The sequence below is a fragment of the Schistocerca piceifrons genome, chromosome 4, assembly GCF_021461385.2.
Source record: "Schistocerca piceifrons isolate TAMUIC-IGC-003096 chromosome 4, iqSchPice1.1, whole genome shotgun sequence".
In the NCBI taxonomy this organism is placed as follows: Eukaryota; Metazoa; Arthropoda; class Insecta; order Orthoptera; family Acrididae; genus Schistocerca; species Schistocerca piceifrons.
This window is the reverse complement of record NC_060141.1, coordinates 350,370,621-350,393,508: the sequence shown is the minus strand read 5'-3', so window position 1 is coordinate 350,393,508 and position 22,888 is coordinate 350,370,621. Positions and strand designations below refer to the sequence as shown.

Below are 22,888 nucleotides of genomic sequence, written 5' to 3'. Positions count from 1 at the left end.
GGATGAGAGGGTGGAGGAGGTATTACTCTCGGAGCAGATGTGCCTTGAGTGGCCTAATTTTGTACTCCTTTTATATTTCTTTAATAGTTTTTAACTCTCAGCATTGTCATGGACCACTCGGCTCTACTATTTTCTGTACACCTTGGTAACAGGCTTAGGCAGTTTTTCCTCTGGTTAGTGCCACTGTTTCTATGGACTCAGCCTGTGAATGAAGGACTGATGAGTGGAGAGTTTGGTAACATTACCTTGTTAGTTTATAAGTGGTCATTTAAAGAAGTTACTGATCAGTGTAAATGGAAAGCCAGTGGGCTAATGTCATATGTATAGTAAGCAGTCAGTGAACCTTGTGGTTTAAACTGACTAGTCTTAAGGTAAATGTACTGTATACAGTTTACCAGTTTGAGGCTGTATGCTAAGTCATTGCAGAATTATCTGGAGGCCGGATCTGCCAGAGTGGTGAGATGTGTAGCATTACAACTATTTTGCAGCACGTCTGAGTAAACTAGTTGCACTGTCATAGATGTTACAAAAGGACCATTGAAGCAGAAAGTGCAGAGTAGGCCAAAATGCTGTTATGTGAGATGCAGTAACTTACTGGTTGATGTCCACATAGCAGGCTGAGTTAGGGGCCAGCAACTCATAATGTCTATATAATACAAAGACTAGGCCACTGCAGCATCAGCAGGGCAGTCATTACATCTCCAAGCTATGGGCCTCTTTTGGTGTTGATGTTGAAAGCTCCAAACCTATGTAAATACCCATCATTTTTAGCAAAATGCCAGTTTGGCAGTGTCATCTATGAGGGGAGGTCTATGCTGAGTGAAGGGACGACTTTGATCTGCTAACAGTCACCATGAGACTTGCCCTCCACCAACAACAAGATTACTGCTGGTGCTCAGTTCACCACCAAGGACTTAATGCCTCTAGCTGTTGGGGCACCGCTGGGCTCACTTCAGCTACAGCCAGACCGTGTCCTGGAGGGCAGCTGTTAGAGTTATAGCTGTGCAGCCATTTTACATCTATGCCTGGGTGGGCATACTGACGCTGTGCGTCTCTGCTTGCATGGGTGGACACCACTGCTGAGGGCTGTATTCTGCTACAAGAATTATGGTGGGTCTCACGGTGCATTCTGCCCTGAGTTGCAAAGCCTTGCCCTTATGGTACAAGTGCACCCACAGACTACAATTCCTGCCCAACCACTGGTGTCAACAGTCGCTGGCTGTCTGGTGCATCAGCATTGCTGCATTCACTGCTGTTGGCACAAGTGCAGGGAGCACATAGCTGCTGCAGAGTCTCACTACAAGTGTTGTAGTTTATTTTGTAATAAAAATGTGTGACTAATGATACCATTTCCTTGAGCAACCATTAATCAACATCCTGACAACAACCCTTTGCCTCAACTCATCTCTGCCATCATAGAGGTCACCCACCATGGGCGTCTACATTTGTGTGTCCAGTGTTCATTCAGTCATTTTGCTGCTGTTTCCATGTAAATCCTGGACAGAGTGAGGTGATATGGTAGTGCAGATTCTGAATTCACAACCCAGAGGTAGCAGTTTTCAAAATCCCTATTTGGCAATCTGTTTTTAAGTTTTTCATTGTGTTTATGCATTGTTTCAAGCAAATACTGGGTTGAGCTCATGAACAGGATCATTGCCAATCCCTTCTTCCCTTGTGTATCAGTTGTTGCAGTTTCCAATTATAGATTTATTGATGTTGGAAGTACTACAACTGTAAGCTTCATGGCTTTATAAATCCCAGGTTGATTGACAATATCTGAACAAAAACAAGAGAGCATGAAAACTTCTATTTTGTTGGTTATAATTAACAGTGATGTAGTTGGAGTTGTCAGAATTTTGTTTTATAAGTCTCTTATGCAGTTCAAACTTGAAAAATATATCGCAGTTGCCTGTATTGATATTTAGTCCAGATAGCTACTGAAACTTCTTTAATGTGTTAATTAATGAATATAAATATAACTCAGTGAATTTGTTGGTAATTTTTAATGAATATGAAGAGAAAGATGATGATTTTTACTATCGACAAATCAGCTCTTACAGTTTCTTAACAGTAGCATACAAATGTTCTGTGAAATTCATTATTGTTTTTGACAGTGAGGAAGAAGGCACAGCAGTTAAGATGAACTTTGTTAACCTGTTGCTTTAAAGTTGTGATTTCTCTAAACTACATCAGGTGCTTGCTGTTGATTTAGTGCTCTGTCACTTTCCTGAATCTTTCATTCTGTAGCAAGTGTGTGCATTATTGTGGAATGCGGTCAGAGTGAAACTGAGTATAGAACTGGAGCCCTCACCCTTGGGCACTTTCTCTACCAATCAACTCTCATTGGTCACTGATTGCCAAAAGCAAAGATTCAGGTACCAGTCTGGCACACAGTTATAATCCACCAATACATTAAAAAACATAAAACTTGTAAAGTGTAAAATCCCTGCATTCAGATGATCCTGATGGACTTTCCTGCAGTGAGCACTTACATGTTGTATGGTGAGTTCCACACCACATACAGGCAAACAGGGTGCCCATTGAGGAAATAAAGACCATGTGCACAAGAATACCACATAGTGAGGAGATCATGGATTATCAAATATGACTGTATCAGATCCCGTGTTTACAGAATTAACTGATACCATACACTTTTTAAGGTAGTAATATTAGATTCAGAAGCATCCAAGTTTGAATCTTGATCTGCCTACGCTGTATCAGTCTTCTTGGTTTCTGTGTATTATACTACACAAATGTTAATTCTCTTCTTAAGTAAAACTCTTCTGTTTCAAATCTCAATTCACAGTTGATGGAACACAATTCCCTCTCTGTGTCACAATTCTGTACGCGTATCACCATATGATGTATGAAAGGGGGCAAGAGTATCTTGTATCACTGCTAGTAATTTGTTTTTCTGATACACTCACAAATGGAGTAAGGGAGAAATGACTGTCTCTATGCTGCTGTATGAGCCCTAATTTCTCTTATTTTGTTTTTATGGTTCTTATGTGAGATGTATGTTGGTAGCAGTAGAGTTGCTCTGCAGTGTGTTGCAAATACGTTTCTCTAAACCCTTCAATAGTGTTCCACAAAAAGACCTGGTGGGAATCCCAAACACTTAAGCAGTGCTCAAGGGTGGGTAGTAAAAGTGCTCTGTACGCAGTCTCCTTTATAGGTGAGCCAAAATTTCCTAGAATTTTCCCAATAAACTGAAGTTGACCACTCGCCTCCTCTACATCTACATCTACATGACTACTCTGTAATTCACATTTAAGTGCTTGGCAGAGGGTTCATCGAACCACAATCATACTATCTGTCTACCATTCCACTCCCGAACAGCGTGCGGGAAAAACGAACACTTAAACCTTTCTGTTCGAGCTCTGATTTATCTTATTTTATTTTGATGATCATTCCTACCTATGTAGGTTGGGCTCAACAAAATATTTTCGCATTCAGAAGAGAAAGTTGGTGACTGAAATTTCGTAAATAGATCTCGCGTATCATATCTGCCACACTCCCCTATTACTTGATAATACAAAATGAGCTGCCCTTTTTTGCACCCTTTCGATGTCCTCCGTCAATCCCACCTGGTAAGGATCTCACAGCAATATTCTAACAGAGGACGAACGAGTGTAGTGTAAGCTGTCTCTTTAGTGGACTTGTTGCATCTTCTAAGTGTCCTGCCAATGAAATGCAACTTTTGGCTCGCCTTCCCCACAATATTATCTATGTGGTCTTTCCAACTGAAGTTGTTCGTAATTTTAACACCCAGGTACTGTGTCAATGTGACTGTGTCAAACAGCAAATCCCTAATGGTGCATTCAAACATTAAAGGATTGTTTTTCCTTCTCATTTGCACGAACTTAGATGGTGCAGTTTGCAAACCTGAATTTTCTGATGCACATGCTTTGAAAGTTGTGTACAACAGTATAGAATTGCATGTTGCACTGTGTTGAGCTAACATTGACTCATTTCGGTAATTGAGTAATGTGACTGAATTTGCTTTGTTGCAGTACATCAGAGATTTCTATCATGAAGATCCAGAATCATACTCCAATGAAATACACACATTGGAAGGGCTGCGAGCTGCAGCTGTGTGTGCTGTGAAGGATTTCTCTGGTGTTTCAACACTGACACGATATTACTGTCAGCTTCATTTCTTGCAGAGTAAATTTCCAATGTTCAAAGATGGTGCAGCAGCAGTCTCTTTCACATGGTAAGTCTAGATTTTGGCTGTATTATGTTTCATCTTTTCTCAGCAAACAGTTTTATCAAAAATACTCTTACTGACTAAATGGATCGAAGTTTAATATAGTCTTTCTGCACAAGTGATAAGACATGGGATAGTGATATGCACATACACAGATGGTGCACAAGGTATGAAAGTGCAGAGCATTGGCGGAGCTGTCATTTGTACTCACATGATCCATGTGAAAAGGTTTCCAATGTGATTATGGCAGAACGACAGACTTTGAATGTTGAGTGGCAGTTGACACTAGATGCATGCGACATTCTAATTTGGAAGTCATTAGGGAGTTCAATATTCTGAGACCCACAGTGTCAAGAGTGAGCCGACAATACCAAATTTCAGGCATTGTCTGTCACCACGGGCAACACAATGACTGACAGTCTTCACTTAATAACCGAGAACAGTGGCATTTGCATAGAGCTGTCTGTGCTAACAGACAAGTGACACTGTGTGAAATAGCCACAGAAATCAATGTGTAACATATGACAAATGTATCTGTTAGGGCACTTGGCAAAATTTGGTATTGGTGGTCTATAGCAGCAGACACCCAATGCTAGTGCCTATGTTAACAGCATGACATCAGCTGCAGCACCTCTTCTGGGCTTGTGACCATATCGGTTGGACCCTAGATGACTGGAAAATTGCAGTGTGATCGATGAGTCCCAATTTCAGTTGGTAAGATTTAACGGTACAGTTTGAGTGTGGTGCAGATTTCACAAAACCTTGGAACCAAGTTGTCAACAGCGTACTGTGCAAGCTGGTGGTGGCTTCGTAATGGTGTGGACTGTGTTTGCATGGAATTGACTGGGTCCTCTGGTCCAGTTTAACCTCTTGGAGACCATTTGCAGCCACACACAGACCTCGTGTTCCCAAACAGTGATGGAATTTTTATGGATGACAGTGCACCATGTCACCAGGCAGCAACTGTTTGTGATTGGTTCGAAAATGTTTCTGGACAGTTCAATTGAATGATTTGGCCACCCAGTCTGCTAAAGATGAATCCTTTTGAACATTTATGAGAAGTCAGTTTGTGCATGAAATCCTGCACCAGCAACACTTTTGCAGTTATGGACGGCTACAGAAGCAGCATGGCTGAATATTTCTGCTGGGGACTTCCAACAATTTGTTGAGTGCATGCCATGTCAAGTTGCTGCACTGTGCCAGGAAAAAGGAGGTCCAACACAATATTAGGAGGTTTTCCATGACTTTGGTCACCTCAGTGTAGTTGTTTTCCATTTTCTGGTTGAATTTTTGTTAGCCTACTCATAACTATCTGTAGAACTCTTCTGTGTGCTTACAATTCTGATTTTAATTATTCTTGTTGCAATAGATAATTAGTAACAGACAACAGGTCATTTTCTGTTTGCAGACTTTGGTGTGCCTTTTGTAATCAAGGATTTAAAAACTTTTGGAAAGAAGTGCATCTCAGAGTTGAAAATTCTGCTACAGTGTGCATTAGATGATGTGGCCAGATAGCTCAGAACTGGAAATAAATCGAGTTTTGTATACAGGCATTGTTGTTAAAAATGTTTGCTACATCATGCATTAGATAATGGGCCAGATAACCTAGAATTGGGAATAAATCAAGTTTTTGCATGCAGGAACTGTTTCAGCTGAGGTGCGGATGAAAAAAAAAGAAAAAAAAAATTAAATACAGGGGACATAGCAGACTGATGGCAGATGTACATACGAATCAATAACAGAAAAGTGCTGCCAAAACTGAGCTACATAGTAAAGAAATGGTAATTTTAAGTGGAAGAATTAGCAATTTAGTGATACAGCTAACAGTTGTCAGAGTACTGATTTGTACTTAAATAAATTGATTGAGTTTGAGACCTATCATCTCACTACAAAAGAAGACACAGGGAAAGAAATGTAAAAACTGTGAGATTATCAGTGATATAAAAAAGTGGGAATGTAAATAATTTAGAGGTTGGCAGTGGGTAGCTAGTGGCGCAGAGGGAGGCAGCTGATTAGCTGGCTGGAATGCAGGAGGGAGAGTTGGTATGTGTACGGGCTAGGCATGTGATACGTGGGTACCAGAGCAGTGGGTTGTGATATATGACGAAGGTGATGTGGAGGTGTGAACTGGGAGGTGTGACAGAAAAGAGGAAGGTGAAACTATTGGATAAAGAATCTGAGGGCAGTGGGTTAACAGTGATTGAGGCCAGGAGGGTTACTGGAGTTAAGGATGTGTTGCAAGGCTAATTCCCATCTGCATAATTCAAAAATGCTGGAGGAAGGGATCTAGGTGGTAAGTGTTTGGAAGCAGGCACGGACATCAAGCATGTTGTGTTCATCTGCACATTGTGCCGCTGGGTGATCAACATTGTTCTTGGCCACAGTTTGGCGATGGCTGTCCACCCTGGTGGACAGCTTGTTGGTGGTCATACTGAAACAAGAAGCTGTGCAGTGATTGCAACAGAGGTGGTGTATGACATGATTGCTTTCTCAGAAGTCCCTATCTCTGATGGGATAGGATAATCCAGTGACAGGACTGGAGTAGGAAGTTCTGGGTGGGTAGACTGAACAGGTCTTCCTGGCAGACTAAAACTGCATGCTGGACCGAGATTTGAACTCGGGACCTTTGCCTTTCGCGGGCAAGTGCTCTATCAACTGAGCTACCCAAGCACAACTCGCGTCCCATCCTCACAGCTTTAATTCTGTCAGTACTTCGTCTCCTAGTTTAGGGTTTTTGGGAGGCTAGAAAGATTTCCTCTAGATGACCTCTAAAAAGGTTGCCATGAGAGAGTGCCATGTGGATACCCATGGCTGTGCTGTGGCTTTGTTTTTATACCTTCTCCTCAAAGGATACATTTGAGGCTGTAGTTGGTAAGGTGTATAAGGAATGAGGTAGTGAGTGGGTCTAGAGTATGAAGGACATTGAGAGCAGTAATGTTCAGAAGTGGTAATGCCAAGTGCATGAGGGATGTTGATGTATTCAGTGTGGCATCATAATTGCTGAGTAGGATCCAGAGGGTAAATGGATGGATTTGGTGGAGATTTGGTGAGTGTAGTGGTTAGTGTCTTTGGTGTAAGAGGCTAGACTTTGGACAGTTGGTTGAAGGTGTTTGTCAACAAGAGCAGAAATTCTTTCAGTGGGAGCACAGAAACTAGCTATAATAGAACATCCAGGATTGTTGGGTTTGTGGAGTAAATAGAAGGTGTGTGAGTGTGGTGCCACTGGTGCTACAAGGGAGAATGACTCAGGGGCAGGTTCTTGGATAGACCTAAGAATTTCAATAGGGATTGGAGGTCATGTTGGACTTCAGGGGTGGGTTACTGTGGCAGGGCTTGTAGGTGGAAAAGTGTTGGGGAATCCTTCTGTCAGGTAGTCTCTGTGATTCACCGCAACAGTGGTGGAGACATTGTCTATGGGTAGGGTGATTAGGTCAAGAGAAGTTTTGAAGTTGTGAATTGCTGTCCTTTCTTCTGTTGAGAGATTAGTAATGTTAGGAAGAGACCTGAGGAAGTGTGCATGGTGAGCAGTTTTATTGAGAGGAAAAACAGATTTGCAAAACTCTTTTTGGATTTTCCATTTTGATTGTCTTTCATATGACATATGCTACTGCCACTTTGGTTAGACAGACTCAGCATGGGTCAGCTTAATACCAGATGTTTAATGTAGTAACCACACTCATTCCATGTGAACATTGTCCCATGAAAGTACTGCTGGCTAGGGATGCAATGTTGAGTATCACTGATGGAGGGATACCCAGTGAAGCACCCACCAACAGGAGGACTGGGGAGCAGTCACATGGAGCATGCTGAATGGGTTGCTGAGAGTGTGTCAGTATTGAGAATGCTCTCTTGCCTGCCAGCGTGGTCCTTGACCGGATGTGTCCACTAGGTCCTTCCTTTGGGGGCGCAATACTCTCAGTTTAACTGCAGCTGTGTCCTGTTGCCATAGTGAATTAGAGTTTAGTATACCCCTTAGGCATAGGCATTTGGAGAAATAAAACCCCCTCTGGCAACTGGAAACAATCGTTTCATTTTTTCATTTGAAGGTTTTTCCTAGAACCACCAGACACCCTGCTACTCCCTCATTTTCCCATCCTGACCGAGTCCAGCATGTGCAGAGTGGTGTCAGCTGAAGTGGTATTAGCTCACCATTCGGTCAAGCTGACATTTTTATTTTGTGGATTGCTTAATTTGATGGATACCGTCTGGCAGAGCTTGTTAGCCTGGTAGTTACCATGTAACCTGACCAGTGATAAAAAAATCCAATGTCCTGTTTGCACTTGGAAGCGCATATTGTGTGCTCGCCACGTGTCAATGCATGCGGAGTGTACCATCAATGTGTTAGGCAATAGGTGGCCCTTCTGCTGTGTGGACGCGCTCTTCGGGATTGCCCCACGCTGTTGGCACAGTCATTGCATCACTGCGGGTGCAGTCAGGTGCACGCCATTGACCACGCCATGCCATATTGTCATGCCGCTGAGGGTTCATACCACTTTGTCACCACACATAGAAGCTAACAGTGCAGCTGCCGCTTCCCTTGTCATCGCAATGCCCGATGCCACTGTATCGCTGGTCCGTTGATATCACCACCTTCGATGTTGCCTCCAGTGACACAGGATGTTAATATAAATATTGTAGCAAAGCATCCTTCACTGCCTGCACAGCGAGCATCTGCCATGGGAACTTGTTGCTGCTTAATCTAATGCAGGCTACTGTTGAGACCCTTCTTTTGTAACGTTATTGTTCTTCAGATATCTTGGCCCTAATATTGTAACTAGGCCTGATACTCATTTGCGTACTTTGCCAGAGCAGCCAGAAATAGCTTCTGCAGCTGCTGCTTCTAGTACGAGGTAGATAATCTCACATTGTTACAGATGCAGGTTAATCAAATGGCAGTTGACAAATCAAAGTTACAGAGGCAGCTTGATGAAGCTTTTCGTGAGCCCTGCTGTAAAACCCAGCAGGCGTCAATACAGGTTGCTGGAGGCTCTTCCAAACCCACTGCAATGGATCCTATCATGTATATGCCTAATGTTGCCAGTATTCTCCCTGTAGATAATTTTTTGTGTTCATTTTCTGGAAAACCAGGTGAAAATGTCACAATGTTCCTCGAAAATGCCTGTGATTAGGCAAATATGTTCCTGGCCTGAAAGTTTTCTTTTAAATGTAACAAAATTAAAACTTTATGGCGATGCATGTACATATGTGGAGTCAGTCAATGCTTTGCATGACACAGTCACTTTTGAAGTGTTGGCGAAGGTGTTAGCAGAGCACTACTCTGACAAATGGGTGGCAGTTATTACTAAGATTGCTTATTGACACTCCTATAGAAGAATGAAGAAGATTTGAAAGCATTTGCTGATTGCATCAGAACTGTTTCATACCTCACTTAGGCCTTACAGAAGAATCAAACATGTAATGATGTGCTAATCGAGGCAGGTGAAGCCAGAGCAATTGATGTATTTATATGGGGAATCAACCCTCAGATCAGGAGTAGGTCGAAGGAGCCTCCTCCATCTCTCCACATTAGCTAGTTCAATTAGTGTTAATACTCGAAGAAGCAGGATAGTTTGCTTTGACCCCTGTGTGCAGTAATGAATCGTGCCTCATTTTTATTGGTGATACCAATTTCCAGCAGTGTGGAAAGTCAAATTGCACTGTTGTCACACTCCTTGTTGCACAAAATGCCACATGATTGGGCATCTGAGTGACAAATGTCCACAACACAAGAGACATTTTCCATAGACGGCTTCTCTGCAAAATGGTAGAAGAAATGTGGGGCCTCAGTGGAACAGTACACAATTTGGGAAAAATGTGAGGAGTAGGTCTTGCCACCCACACTGACTCCCAGCCAGATCTATGTATCCAGTCAAGAAGGGAAGGATTGATGAAGTGGCAAATTTAGTACGTGTTGGTAAGTTCAGAGGAAAGATCGTCCATATGTTAGTAGATCCCGGAGCTCAAAATAGTGTTATGTTTGTGCCCCAATGTGACAAGCATGCACTCAATCTATCATGGTATAAGGTAAGTGGCTTAGGTGAGGACATAATATCAGCTGGAACTTGTAATGTCAATCTGCAAATCAATGGAAAAAACATGCAGACAAGATTTCTGTACCATTTTAGGGATTGATTTCCAGCACCATTTTCAGGCAGTGATAGATTATAAGATGCGAACTGTTCAATTCAGTGAGGCAACCCACTGTTTTGTCAGTAACCACATGCCTCAGTCGTGAGGAACTTATGGTTATGAGGTCTCTTCCACAAGCTCCAATAGAACCAAGTACACAGGCACTGTAAACTACAGCCCCTGTCAGAATCAGTGGAGGTATAGGAAAAGTTCTCTGGATTGATGTGAAAACTCAAATACCACTGAGACTGCACTTTCTGGTCGATCTGCTCAGCCACAATGATGTTGATGACCAGTTGCAAATCCATGTTAAGAGAAGCACAAGTAAACCAGAAGTTTTTGGAAAGAAGTTTAGAGTACCAGTTTGTGTTGACAGTTTCACTCAAGAAGATATCGAGATTCCATGGGGAATGATACTGGCAAGTGGAGAAGAGGTCACAGAAACAGAATTTCAATATGAAGAACAGTTTAAGCAAAGTAAGAGGAAGAATTTTCCAGTGAGAAAGATACATGCAATTAGGAATAAATTCCAAAAGAAGTTTGTACATTTGCCTGAGTCAGGTCAGAATCTTTTGTACTCATTTCTGAAGGAATATGAATGGCTATTTGAGGAACAGCAGTATTTGCCAGCAACTAACTTCATACAGGACAAAATTTTCATGAGAGGTGCTAGACTGATTGTTCAGAAAACATGTAGATTACCATATTATTTACAGACTGTTTTTGAAGAAACTATTCAGCAGCAGCTGGCTGCAGGGATAATTTAACCCTCTGCAAGCGCATGGTCATCACCTGTAGTCATGGTCCCAAAAAGAATCAATTAATGGAGGGAAATCCTATCATTGTGTGTCAATATGAGAGCGGTAAACAAAGTCACTAGCCCTGATACTTACCCCTACCCTGTATCAGCAAAACATTGGACCGATTAGGGAATTGTAATTATTTTACCACCCTTGACATATGCTCTGGCTATGACAAAATTCTTATTGAACCGCAAGATCAACCCAAAACAGCTTTTGTGCTTGCTATTGGATTATATGAGAGATTGAATGTGTCGTCTAAGGTGCAAAATGCACACCTAAGTTTGAAGATAGTGTTCATTTGCTAAGTCACAGGTCCAGTACATGGGACATATTATTACTTCAGATGGAGTTAAGCCAGACCCTAGGTTGACAGAAGTTGTAGATAATTTTACGGTACCTACAAATGTTAAGGAGCTGCAATCATGTGTCTGACTAGCAAATTATTATTGCTGTTGTATGGAGGATTATGCTATGATAGCCAAGTCATTGATGAAATTGTTAAAGAAGGGTGCTGAATTTGAGTGGACAGAGGAGTGTGACAAAGCTTTGAGAAAAATGAAGGACAATAATGCATTCACCTTTGTTAATACACCCAGGTTATGAAAAACTATTTATTCTTTGCATGGAGGCATCTGATTACACTGTGGGTGCAGTTCTTTCTCAGGAATACAGTGATGATGAAGGACCTGAATGCAGCTAAGATTAATTGTATGTATCCATCTCATCCAGAGTATGTCACTGAAGATGATATTCTATATCACGAGACCCCTTGGGTAACAGTGTGGTGGTAATACCTAAAGAAGTAAAGCCGCATGTTATGGCACAGTGGTTGGTTGGTTGGTTTGGGGGATTCAAGGGACCAGACTGCGACGGTCATCGGTCCCACGGCACAGTGGTAAGATCTTATGGGACCAAACTGCTGAGGTCATCAGTCTGCAGCACAATGTTATAATAGTTTGCAGACCTGCCATGATGGGTGAAGCACTGCAAATGCTAGGATAACCTGTAACTTTTTGTGGAAAGGCAGACAAATAGATGTACAGAAATATGTTCAAAATTGTTTACCTTGTGCACAAAGAGAGCCCCCTCCAAGGAACAAAATCCCTTTTCAGACCCTCACAGAAGCTACAAAACCATTTCAAACCATTGCATTATATACTGTTGACCTCTTTCCACAAAGCACACAAAATAATAAGTGCATATTGTCTGTTCTTGATAACTTTTCTCGGTACTTAACTCCAGCACAATCATGGATATGGTCGCTGAAGTCGTTGGTTGTGCCCTTGTCAGTTGCTTGGTTCTCCTGTTTGGAAGTGCCAATGCTATATTAACTGACCAAGTTTCCAACTTTATGTCTGCACTATTTGGACAAGTATGTAAACTGTTAAGGATCAAGAAACGGCACACAGCACCCTTTCATCCACTGGCTACCAGCTGCCTCAAATGCGTCCATCAGATGATCTTTCAAATGCTGTCCTATTACATGGGAAAAACTCACATAGACTGGGATAAATATGCCACTTATGTCACTTCAGCGTATAACAACTGTATGCACAAATCAACTGGTATACACCCTATGAGGCAGTCTATGGAATGTCCATGAACTCTCAGTTTGAACTCAATAAAATCCCTTTACGGACGTGTCTAAGCGGGGGGATGCTGTTGGTTGCTCTTGTCATTTCCCCAGATTGTGTCCTCAAGGTCTGACTGCCTCAAGAATTTACTGTCCTCGATGCAGACTTATATGCAATATTGTGGGCACTGGAGCAGATGAGACATTCTGCTAGTGCTAAATTTCTTGTCTGTTCTGATTCTCTGAGTGCTCCTCACTATCGCCAACATTTGTACCCAGCAGATAAAGTAATCCAGGGTTCCCTCCTCCAGCTACAAAGACTGGGGAGGAGGTTTCATTCTGCTGGGTACCAGGGCACATGGTTATTACGGGGAACGAAAGGGTGGATCTAGCAGCCAAGGAGACATGTTATGATCCTCAGTTATTTCAGTTGCCATCCCTCTACATGCTATCACTTCACTGTTGAGGTACAAAGTCATATGTTGATGGGAAGATGAGTGGTTGGACGTGACTGACAACAAGCTCCATGTAGTAAAGCCCACAACTCAGCCGTTGCATACGTCCTTCCAGCCACATTGACAGGACAAGATCCTTCCTACTCATCTTTTCTTAGGCCACAATCCTATGATGTATGGCTTCTTATTCCTACAAGAGGACCTTCCAATGTGTGGTGCTTGTCGTGTGCAGATCATTGTGCACCACATTTTATTGGACTGTATTTTATTTTTAGATCAGTGGGGCATAGTGGGTTTGCTGATGGATCTGCCTCCTATTTTCAGTTATGTTCAAATGAATGTGGTTCAAGTTTTAGAGTTTTGTGATTTGTTCAACAAAATTTTGTCCAAGATTTTAGGGAGATGGTTTTAATGTGTTTTCAGGGTGACTGGCTCCCACTCCCCCCTCCGCATACGCACACACCCACGCGCACACACACACACACACACACACACACACACACACACACACACACAAATGGCGCGCAAAAAAAAAAAAAATAAATAAATAAATAAATAAATAAAAAATAATTATTGTGAAGGTTGGGCCAAAGTGGAAGGAACTCTTTGTACCTTTATGGGATGTTAAACAGGTGCTTATTACCAACCAGGAACCCTAGAAACCATTACGAAGCATTTTGGATGCTGTGTATCCGCAACGCACCAAGTGAGCTTGGTTCAACATGAATTGTTTTGTGCTGAAAACAATATTTGACACCCCCAACTAACAGATGCTGGTCATTGGAATAAAACTCTTCGATAAATCATTTCTTTTACTGGCCAGAATTGTTAAAACCTTGCATGCCAGCATGTGCAGCTCATACATATTGAAGACACTCTCCTGTTCACTACCAGCCAAATTCGTAATGTAGCTACTTAACTAATACAACAATGTGACAAACTGAGGAATTCAAGACAGGAAGAATTTGTCACTGTGCACCAGGAGCTCTCAAACCTAACTGTCACCCATGAAGCAACTAAAGCACTACAAATTCTGTTGCATAACACCCAAACAACCCAATTACATGCAACTACATTGCATGCTATTCGTTGGCTAGGTTTACAATGAAATCTTACCCCTAACTCATCACACAATGAACTGTTCTTGCAAATATTCATTCTCCTTTCGCTTATTGTCACCAGTGTAATTGGTTTAACCTGTATGAAAATCAACTCTGCAGTATTATTATTCTGTTGCCAAAGTGTACTTATCAGGATTGGTAGATGTTTTACAGGCACTAACATCTCTTATCTGTCACTTGTGTAATTGTGAATTTGAATGTTACACTCTAGTCTCTTTTTCTGGTTGCCTGGCCAGCCAGCCCAAAATACATCCTCTGGCAAACCAACAATGTCCTGCTCATTAGTAAAGGTGTCACATAGGTGGTGATACTTTTGAGTAAACACTTTTCTGTCTTGTACCGACACCAGTTAAACCTGTTTTTTATGTAATGACGTAATACTGGGGTAAGGGACTGTGAAGATGCACTATTCCTAGAATAGACTAAGACTCCTCCTTGCCCTTGTACTGTCCCTGCAATATATGAACCTTGATTCGTCCCTGTCGGAAACATTTTGTTGTACTCTGTGCCACAAACTATCTCAATAGTTTTGATCAGTCTACACTTGTGCCTCATACCTACTGGGTCATCATAGCTACCAGTGGATTATAGTTGAACATTTCTTCTTGTGACATACTTATACCCACTGTTAAGCTTTCTGCTCATTTAACCTAGTCCTACAATGCTAGTCTTAAACCTTTTTATGTTATACCTCCATGATGTACCGACTGTGTTACCATACCCGGACAGTTGGCTGGTGTTACCCTACAATTCTAAGACTCAACTTTTAGATTTGTTTAACAAATTATTAGCAAAAGAACATGAACGAATCACTCTTGAGTGCACAATTGTCTATGTAATTGAATGGAACATCAAAGATTACATGCACCCAGTTCTATGACTGCCCCTTTAACGCTAGTACTTGTTTTCCTTGTTGTATGGATTTTGTGTACCTGTGGCTGTTGTGAAGGTTTTAAGCCCCTATCTCAACCAATACCCAAGTAGCAGCCATTGGGCAAATATTGTGGTTAATACCTAGGCACACTGTAGGCATAGCCCTCCCTTATGATAAGATAAAGAGATTAGTGATTTGTGTCATTACATTGATGTTCCTTTTGAATGGTCAAGTTCTGTGTCTTGGCATTGCTCATGCAGAATCATTATAGTGGATAATTGTGTATAAAAGAGTTTTGTATTTGAAAATTAAAAGCCCTGCATATCAGGCAGAAGGGTTATTTTGCAATTTTTATTAAGAAACATAGATGATTAAACTTTTTTTCTTAAACCACTTGTGTAGATTGCCTAATTGTCCTCATTTGTTAAACAAAGTCCATTCCATGGCATTTGTGTTAATAATAACTGTGCTACTGTCACTTTTTAAATAGCTCAACACCCTGACTTTTTAAACGGCCCCAAACGCTGAATTCTTCCGAGGGCCCTTCAGTGGTCCAAGCCCTTCCTTGAGGTTTACAGTCACCTGTAATCTGTGAGGCCTACTCACTGAGCCTGGCAGTCACCTATGCAACACCAGATCTGTTGGTTTCGATCACATCCCTACTGCCAAGAGCCGCTCAGCCACTGTCCAGTTGACCACCTCGACCTTGCCCTAACCCTCGCATCATCCACTGGCTTTGATAGCAGTTGTCCTGGACTGCCCTCACAGTGATGGCATTGCAGCAGCAAGCCTACATCAAGACCCTACTGACAATGTCATTTCTCTGTATTTTGCTTAGTTTTGTTTAATTTTCTAACAAGTTGTCTGTGGTCATTCTACACATGACGTTCACAAATGTCAAAACCAAACAAATTTAAACAATTATATGATTTATAAACCATGCCCCTCTTAAATAATTTGCTGTAATTCAACCCCCCCCCTCCTCCCCCCAATATTTCTAAGGCCCCATATTACCGTAAACGTCGGCAGAACTTTCTGAAGGAGAAATTTAAATTTGCATCCAATTTTATAATTTGTAACTCATTTTTAAAATCCATAAAACAGCTCTCATAGAAGGGAGATGAAATGTGCATGGTGAGAAGTTTTATTGAGAGGAGGAATGGGTTTTCGAAATATTTTTCGAATTTTCCATTTTAATTGTGTTTCATGCAACATACTTTACTGGCCCTTTGGTAAGACAGTAGTCGAGCCTGGATTGGCAAAGTAGCAGATGTTTTTTGTAAAACCCCTGCTCAGTGCTCTTGAACATTGTCCCGTGATAGTATAGGTTGTGGAGGATATAGTTGCTGATGCGCTGTGACCAATTTTCATACAAAGCATTGGGCAAGTTCGTTCATTTGTTCAGAAGGGGAGGACAGTTGCCAATGACAGAATCGACCTGCATGACCTGCAATGTTTCTCAAATGATTTTTAGAAGCTATTCAGTAACAAAATTTCGTTTTTGCTTTACTTATAGCTTCATATGTCCATTTCATTATGATATGCCCACCATTTCATTAATGGTCATAGTTACTGTGATATTTATGTGAAAGTGAGACACTGCACAAAATTTGAAAAAGTTTACAATGAATAACTGGGGTCACTATGATTTTGCATTTGGTGCCTATTATATAATATATTGTTGCTTATGAAATTTATTTGACGTATTGAATTTTTCTTTAGACTGTGGTGGACATATCTATCTGTCACCAGTCTTGAGAAAATTGATCTGACGTAGCATACTCATTTGTGATCACACTGTGCCAGCAATAAAGCCAGAGTGAAATATCCACAACATTCCTTATACTTCATAAATGGTTTGAGACATGGAAATGAGATTTTGGCAAATGGTAGCACACAAAGAGGAGAGTATTTTGCTGTTTAATTATAATGCAAAACTTCATTATCCACCATCTTATTCCACTACCTACAGACTTTTCCATTGAAAGAAAATAATTTTTAAGGGCCATCGATAACTTGTGAAACAAGAAATGTTATGGGTTTGGGAACAACATAAGCGAAGTCATTACACATATATTTTGTACCAAGGATGTGCTTTTTTGTAAGATGCTGATCTTACTATTCCTCAGTTCCTCACTTAATAAACCACTGTTTCAGAATTCTCTTGCAATTGCATCTGCACAACATGTTAGTGAGGTGAAACTGTGTAAACTACACTGAGTTTTGGCAAAAGAATTAAATTTTAACATGGCAACAGGAGAAATTGGTAGGCTCTACTCAAAATTCCGCACTCATGACACTTCTCTGAAACTTACAAATGGTTGAGAAACCTGGTGAAATAATTTTTTGCATTTTCATTGGAATTCTTTTTAGGTACTAACCAAAGAAGAGGTCACAGATCATTTTGAATGGTCACCATGCAAGTGAGGGAATGAAAGGACCCGCTTAATATTTACAAAAAAATGTGAGCGTAGGCTTCAGTTTTGGCCCACACCCCCAGTGCTCAGCATTTCCCCTACAGCGTCTGCCCGCAGCTCCCACAACTACCACTCTCCACATGCATGCCCTGCCATTTATAAATCTACTGGCCACGGTATTCTGCTTGCACTATACCGCTGACTAGGTACCTATGTTGAGTATCACTGTTGGAAGGATGCCCATTGGAGCATCCGCTGCCCACCAATAGAAGGACTGGGGGAGAGGGGGGGGGGGCAGGCGGCAGTGGCCGCAGAGGAAGGGCAGTCATATTGGGCACACCAGACAGGTTGATGAGAATGCATCAGTATTGAGAACACTCTTTTGCCTGCCAACTTGGTCCGCAACTGGACATGTCCACTAGTTCCTCCCATTGAGGGTGCAAAGCCTCTCAATTTAACTACAGCAGCCTCCTGTTGCTGTAGTGAGTTAGAATTTAGTGTACCCCTTAGGCATAGGCTTTTGGAGAAATAAAACCCCTTCTGGTGACTAGAAACAGTCTTTTGTTTTGTAAAGGTTTTCTCCTAACACCACTGGATGCCTCTCTTCCCACTCATCTTCCCATCCTGACCAAGTCCAGCTCATAAAGAAAGATAGTGAGGCCAAGTTGGAGATAAAGAATTCCTGGAAGATGACCTGGGGGTTGTTAGGTGGGATGGGGGGTAGGGTCAAATTGGTATGAACCGGGAAAGGCAAGGTTCAATGTTGGGAATAGATTTGATTCAGGTGGTGTGATTGATAGCAAAGAATTGTTTTCATTGTATGTGTAGTAGCCACCAGAAAGATCGCGGGAGGCGCACATTGGCACGGCGCGTCACGGACGGTAGTTGCCGCAAATAGAGTCCCGTCCACCAGAGGGCACGCGAGAATTCGGACGCGACCTCTGCCGGCATGACAACAACAACAACAACTCCGGCAGCACGGGCCGTGCGCAGCCAGTTGACATCAGGCATGCCTGGGACACACTCCCGGTCTACGCTAAGTGAAGTGCGACGTAAACGTGAACAGTGTTACTACAGTATGGTTTGGAAGAAGGAGAGTAGATCTTCGAAAAGCTCAACATGATTAACTAGAGTGTAGGGCTGAGGGTAGACGTTTGGATAGAAATGAAACTTTTGTAGTATTGCTGTTTATAATGGAAATGTTAACAACAGTGTTATGGGCCTGTATGTGCTCCAAATTTCATGGAGTGTTGGGCGGGATTTTTGTAGAATGTGACAAATTGAAAATGTCAGATAGGCTGGGTCTGGGTGCTATGAGGGGATGGTGAGAGGGTTCACTGTGGGTAGCATATGTGTTGACGGGTAGTTGTGCTCCAAGGTGGAAGTAGGATGTCAACAGGTTTGAGAATTTATAAATGTGATGTCTGGAATGCTCTTCAAGGTGTTGGAGGTCAAGGTTTTCAATTTTGGAGACGTGGCATATCTAACTAGGATTGCAGAGTAACAATAGCATTCACAACCGCAAAGCATATCCTGACCTTATCATCCTTCCTGCAGACGGTCAGTATTATTGTGATGAATCACAGTGACTACACAACAGAAGGCTTCCGTCAATTGTCTTAACTCCACCACACAAAAGCTCTGCTACAGTGATCCCATCATAGAAGTCCATTGTATTTCCAATCTAATGAAATCATTAGACATGTCCCAGAATCTCTCCCCTGAGACCATCTTGCTCTACACCCTAACACCGCACATACTCACCTTCTACATGCTCCCCAAAATTCACAAACCCAATACTGCTGGATGCATAGTAGCTGGTTATTGTGCTACCACTGAAAGAATTTCCTCTCTTATTGACCAACACATCCAACCAATTGCCTGAAGCCTGTGCTATCACATCAAAGATGCTAACCATTTGGCGGAGATGCTGAGTCACAGATAGGTACAACAAAGAGACTTTCACAACTAAATCTTTCAGCCATTGGCCTTCGTCAACAATCAACAATAGACACACACACACACACACACAGGTGCGACGTGTGCATGCGCGTCCACCCACACACCCACACACCCACCCACACACCCACCCATCCACCCACCCATACACACACACACACACACACACACACACACACACACACACATGCAAATGCAGCTTTCACACACAACTTGTTACATTCCATCCTGGATTTTCCATTGTTTGATACTAACCATTTACTTCACCAATTCTCCACCATCCCCTCCACTTTACTTCCTGGATCCTACTCATCACTTTTGATGCCTCTCCATTGGCTTTGCCACTATTGAGTACTCCCTCTCCCAAAATCCTTAAGCCTCCAAACCCTCTATCTCATTCCTAATACATGTTACTAACTATATTCTCTCATACATTTACTTCTCCTTTGAGGGGAAGGTATACTCATATAAACAAATCCATTGCACAGCCATTGGCAGCTGCTTGGCACCCTCCTATGCCAAACCTTTTGTGGGACAGCTAGAGAAAACCTTTGTAACCTCCCAAAAACTGAAACCCCTTGTCTGGTTCAGATTCATTAATGATATCTTCATGATATGCACTCATGGCCAAGACACTCTATTGTCATTTCTCCACAACCTCAACAGCTTCTCGCACATCTTCTTCACCTTGTGCTCCTCAGCCCATCATACCACTTTCCTGGATGTTCACCTCCACATCTCTCAAGGCTTCATACACACTTCAGTCCATTTTAAGCCCTCTAACCACCAACAGTACTTGAGTTCTGACAGCTGTCACCCATTTCACACCAGAAAATCACTGCCATACAGTGTGGCACCAATGGACAGTGTAACAGAGTGTTGAGAATTCCCTTGCCTGGTGTGGTGAAAGCCTCCCAAGGGCTTACACAGATATTCATTATGCCACAAACCAAATACACAAACAGATTTTCCATGTCATATTCTCGCACATCCCTCATCATCCCACAACCTCCTAGAATCAGCTACAAAGGAGCCCCCCCCCCCCTTCCCCCCTCTCATCGCCAAATATTCCCCTGGACTGAAAAAATTGAACCATATCCTTCGTCAGAGCTTTGATTATCTATCATCATGCCTCAAAATGAGAGATGTCCTCCTCAACATCCTTTCCAACCCTCCTTAAAGTGGTATTCCATTACTCACACAACCTACATATCATCATCATCCATCGCTATGCCAAACCCCCACCCAGTGGCATACATTAAGGATCATATCCCTGTGAAAGAACCAAGTGCAATACATTTGCCCCCCCCCCCCCCCTGCCCCTGACCATCCTGATTTAGGTTTTCCATAATTTCTGTGAATCATTTCAGGCAAATGCTGGGATGGTTCCATTGAAAAGGCATGGCTGGTTTCCTTCCACATCCTTCCCTAATTCGAGCTTGTGCTCCATTTATAATGACCTCATTGTCGACGGGATGTTAAACCCTAATCTCCTCTTCGTCCTCCTCCATCCACCCAGTATTTCCTACTCCAGGCCTGTCACTGGCTTATCCTGTCCCAAAAGAGGCAGGGCCACTTGTGGAAGCAGCCGTGTCATATATCAATTCTGCTGCAATCACTGCACAACTTTTTATTTCAGTATAACTAATCAGCTGCTCACCAGAATGAATGGCGACTGCCAAACTGTGCCTAAGAACAAAGTTGACCAACCAGTGCCACAATGTGCTACTGAGCATAAGTTGATCACGTTCAGTGGCAGCTTTGCAACCCAGGCCATCTGGATGCTTTCCTCTAGAACAAGCTTTTCTGAACTACATAGATGGGAATTAACCTTGCAACACTACCGAGTGAGGTGGCACAGTGGTTAGTACACTAGACTAGCATCCTGGAGGATGACGGTTCAAACCCATGTCCAGCCATAGTGATTTAGGTTTTCCGTGATTTCCCAAAATTGCTTCAGGCAAATGCCGGGATGGTTCCTTTGAAAGGGCACAGCCAATTTTCTTCCCCATCCTTCCCTACTCCGATGGGACTGATGACCTCGCTGTTTGGTCCCCTCCCCTGAATCAACCAACCAACCTTGCAACAAGTCCTGTGCTCCGGTAACACTTCAGGCCTCAGCCTCGTTTAACCCATCATCCCTACACCCTCTGTCCAAAGATTTCATCTTCCTTGTCTTCTCCCAGTACACACCTTTACCTCACTTTCACCATGTGCTGCATCATACTGGCCCTGGTATCCATGTATCACTTGCCTAGCCTGTACACTTGCCACCCACCCCTCCCACATTCCTAGCCAGCAAATGTGCTGCCTCCCTCTGAGCTGTGCTAGCTATCCATTCTCAACCCCCCTTCCAGCCTCCCACTTCTCTCTCCCTCTATCCACCCAACCCAGCACAATCCCTGCCCCACCCCAGTCCACCTGCCAGGATGCAGTCCAGCATTCTGTGTCCAGCCAGTACAGCACAGTGTACGGGCACAGGTGTACGTGTGTGTGTGTGTGTGTGTGTGTGTGTGTTTTCTTTGTCTTTTATATTGATGACTCCAATGTATTCTGAAGCTTATAGGTGTATCAAGCAATTAAATTTCCATGAGCTTTCAGCAAAATATTCTGTGGTCATCATTGATGTCCTCAGCTTTATACAGTTCTGCTGCTAACTGTGATGTCAGTCGAGCTCAGTTCACCTCCATACGAGGTAGTGTTACATTATTGTCCACCATTCCCATTAATACTTGTAGTAAGCAGGTCTGAAGCAGTGTGCCCAGCCACTAATTTTATTTATTATATTCTTATGCATTCTGATTTGATCACTTCTTATATCATACTATCTGAGGAAAAAAATTATCAGTTTGATCACATAGCTATAATTGAAACAATTACATGCCCTTTTTCTTAAATATGTTATGTCACATCTGATGTATCTATATGGAGGAGACCACAACACCTCTCTTTTTTTTTATCTAGTGAGGATCAGTAGGGTGCATTGTTAGCCTGACATAATAGTGTCCACAGTCGGAAAGTATGGGTTTCTTAGTCCTGCTCCAGTCTTCACAGATCGTGTGAGTTGTTGTATTTCTTCTGAAAATATGGAGGATGAGACGATTAGCCATATGGCAGTTAGTTACCAAATGACAACTGCTGTGGACTACTCATAAAAATTTAACTACCTGATAATTGAAGCTTGTGAACATTTTATTAATTCATATTACTGTGAGACTTTTGCAAATTTTGGACAATCATTTGGACATTGCAAACTTGTAACCTTAGAAGAAAAATATAGGAAAGATAGAAAGAAAAAAGATAGCAATTAATGTCCCATAAACAAAGATATCATTAAAGAAAGAGTA

The 22,888-nt window shown here is 42.2% G+C and overlaps 1 protein-coding gene across 1 annotated transcript in view; it reads left to right on the top strand.

Moving 5' to 3' along the window:
* LOC124795278 (tyrosine-protein phosphatase non-receptor type 23-like) overlaps window positions 1-22,888 on the top strand; it is a 165,865-nt gene that overhangs the window by 56,558 nt on the left and 86,419 nt on the right. The window contains exon 2 of the mRNA XM_047259223.1: window positions 4,014-4,216. Within this exon, the coding sequence (XP_047115179.1) occupies window positions 4,014-4,216 (203 nt within the window). The remainder of the gene's footprint in view (window positions 1-4,013; window positions 4,217-22,888) is intronic.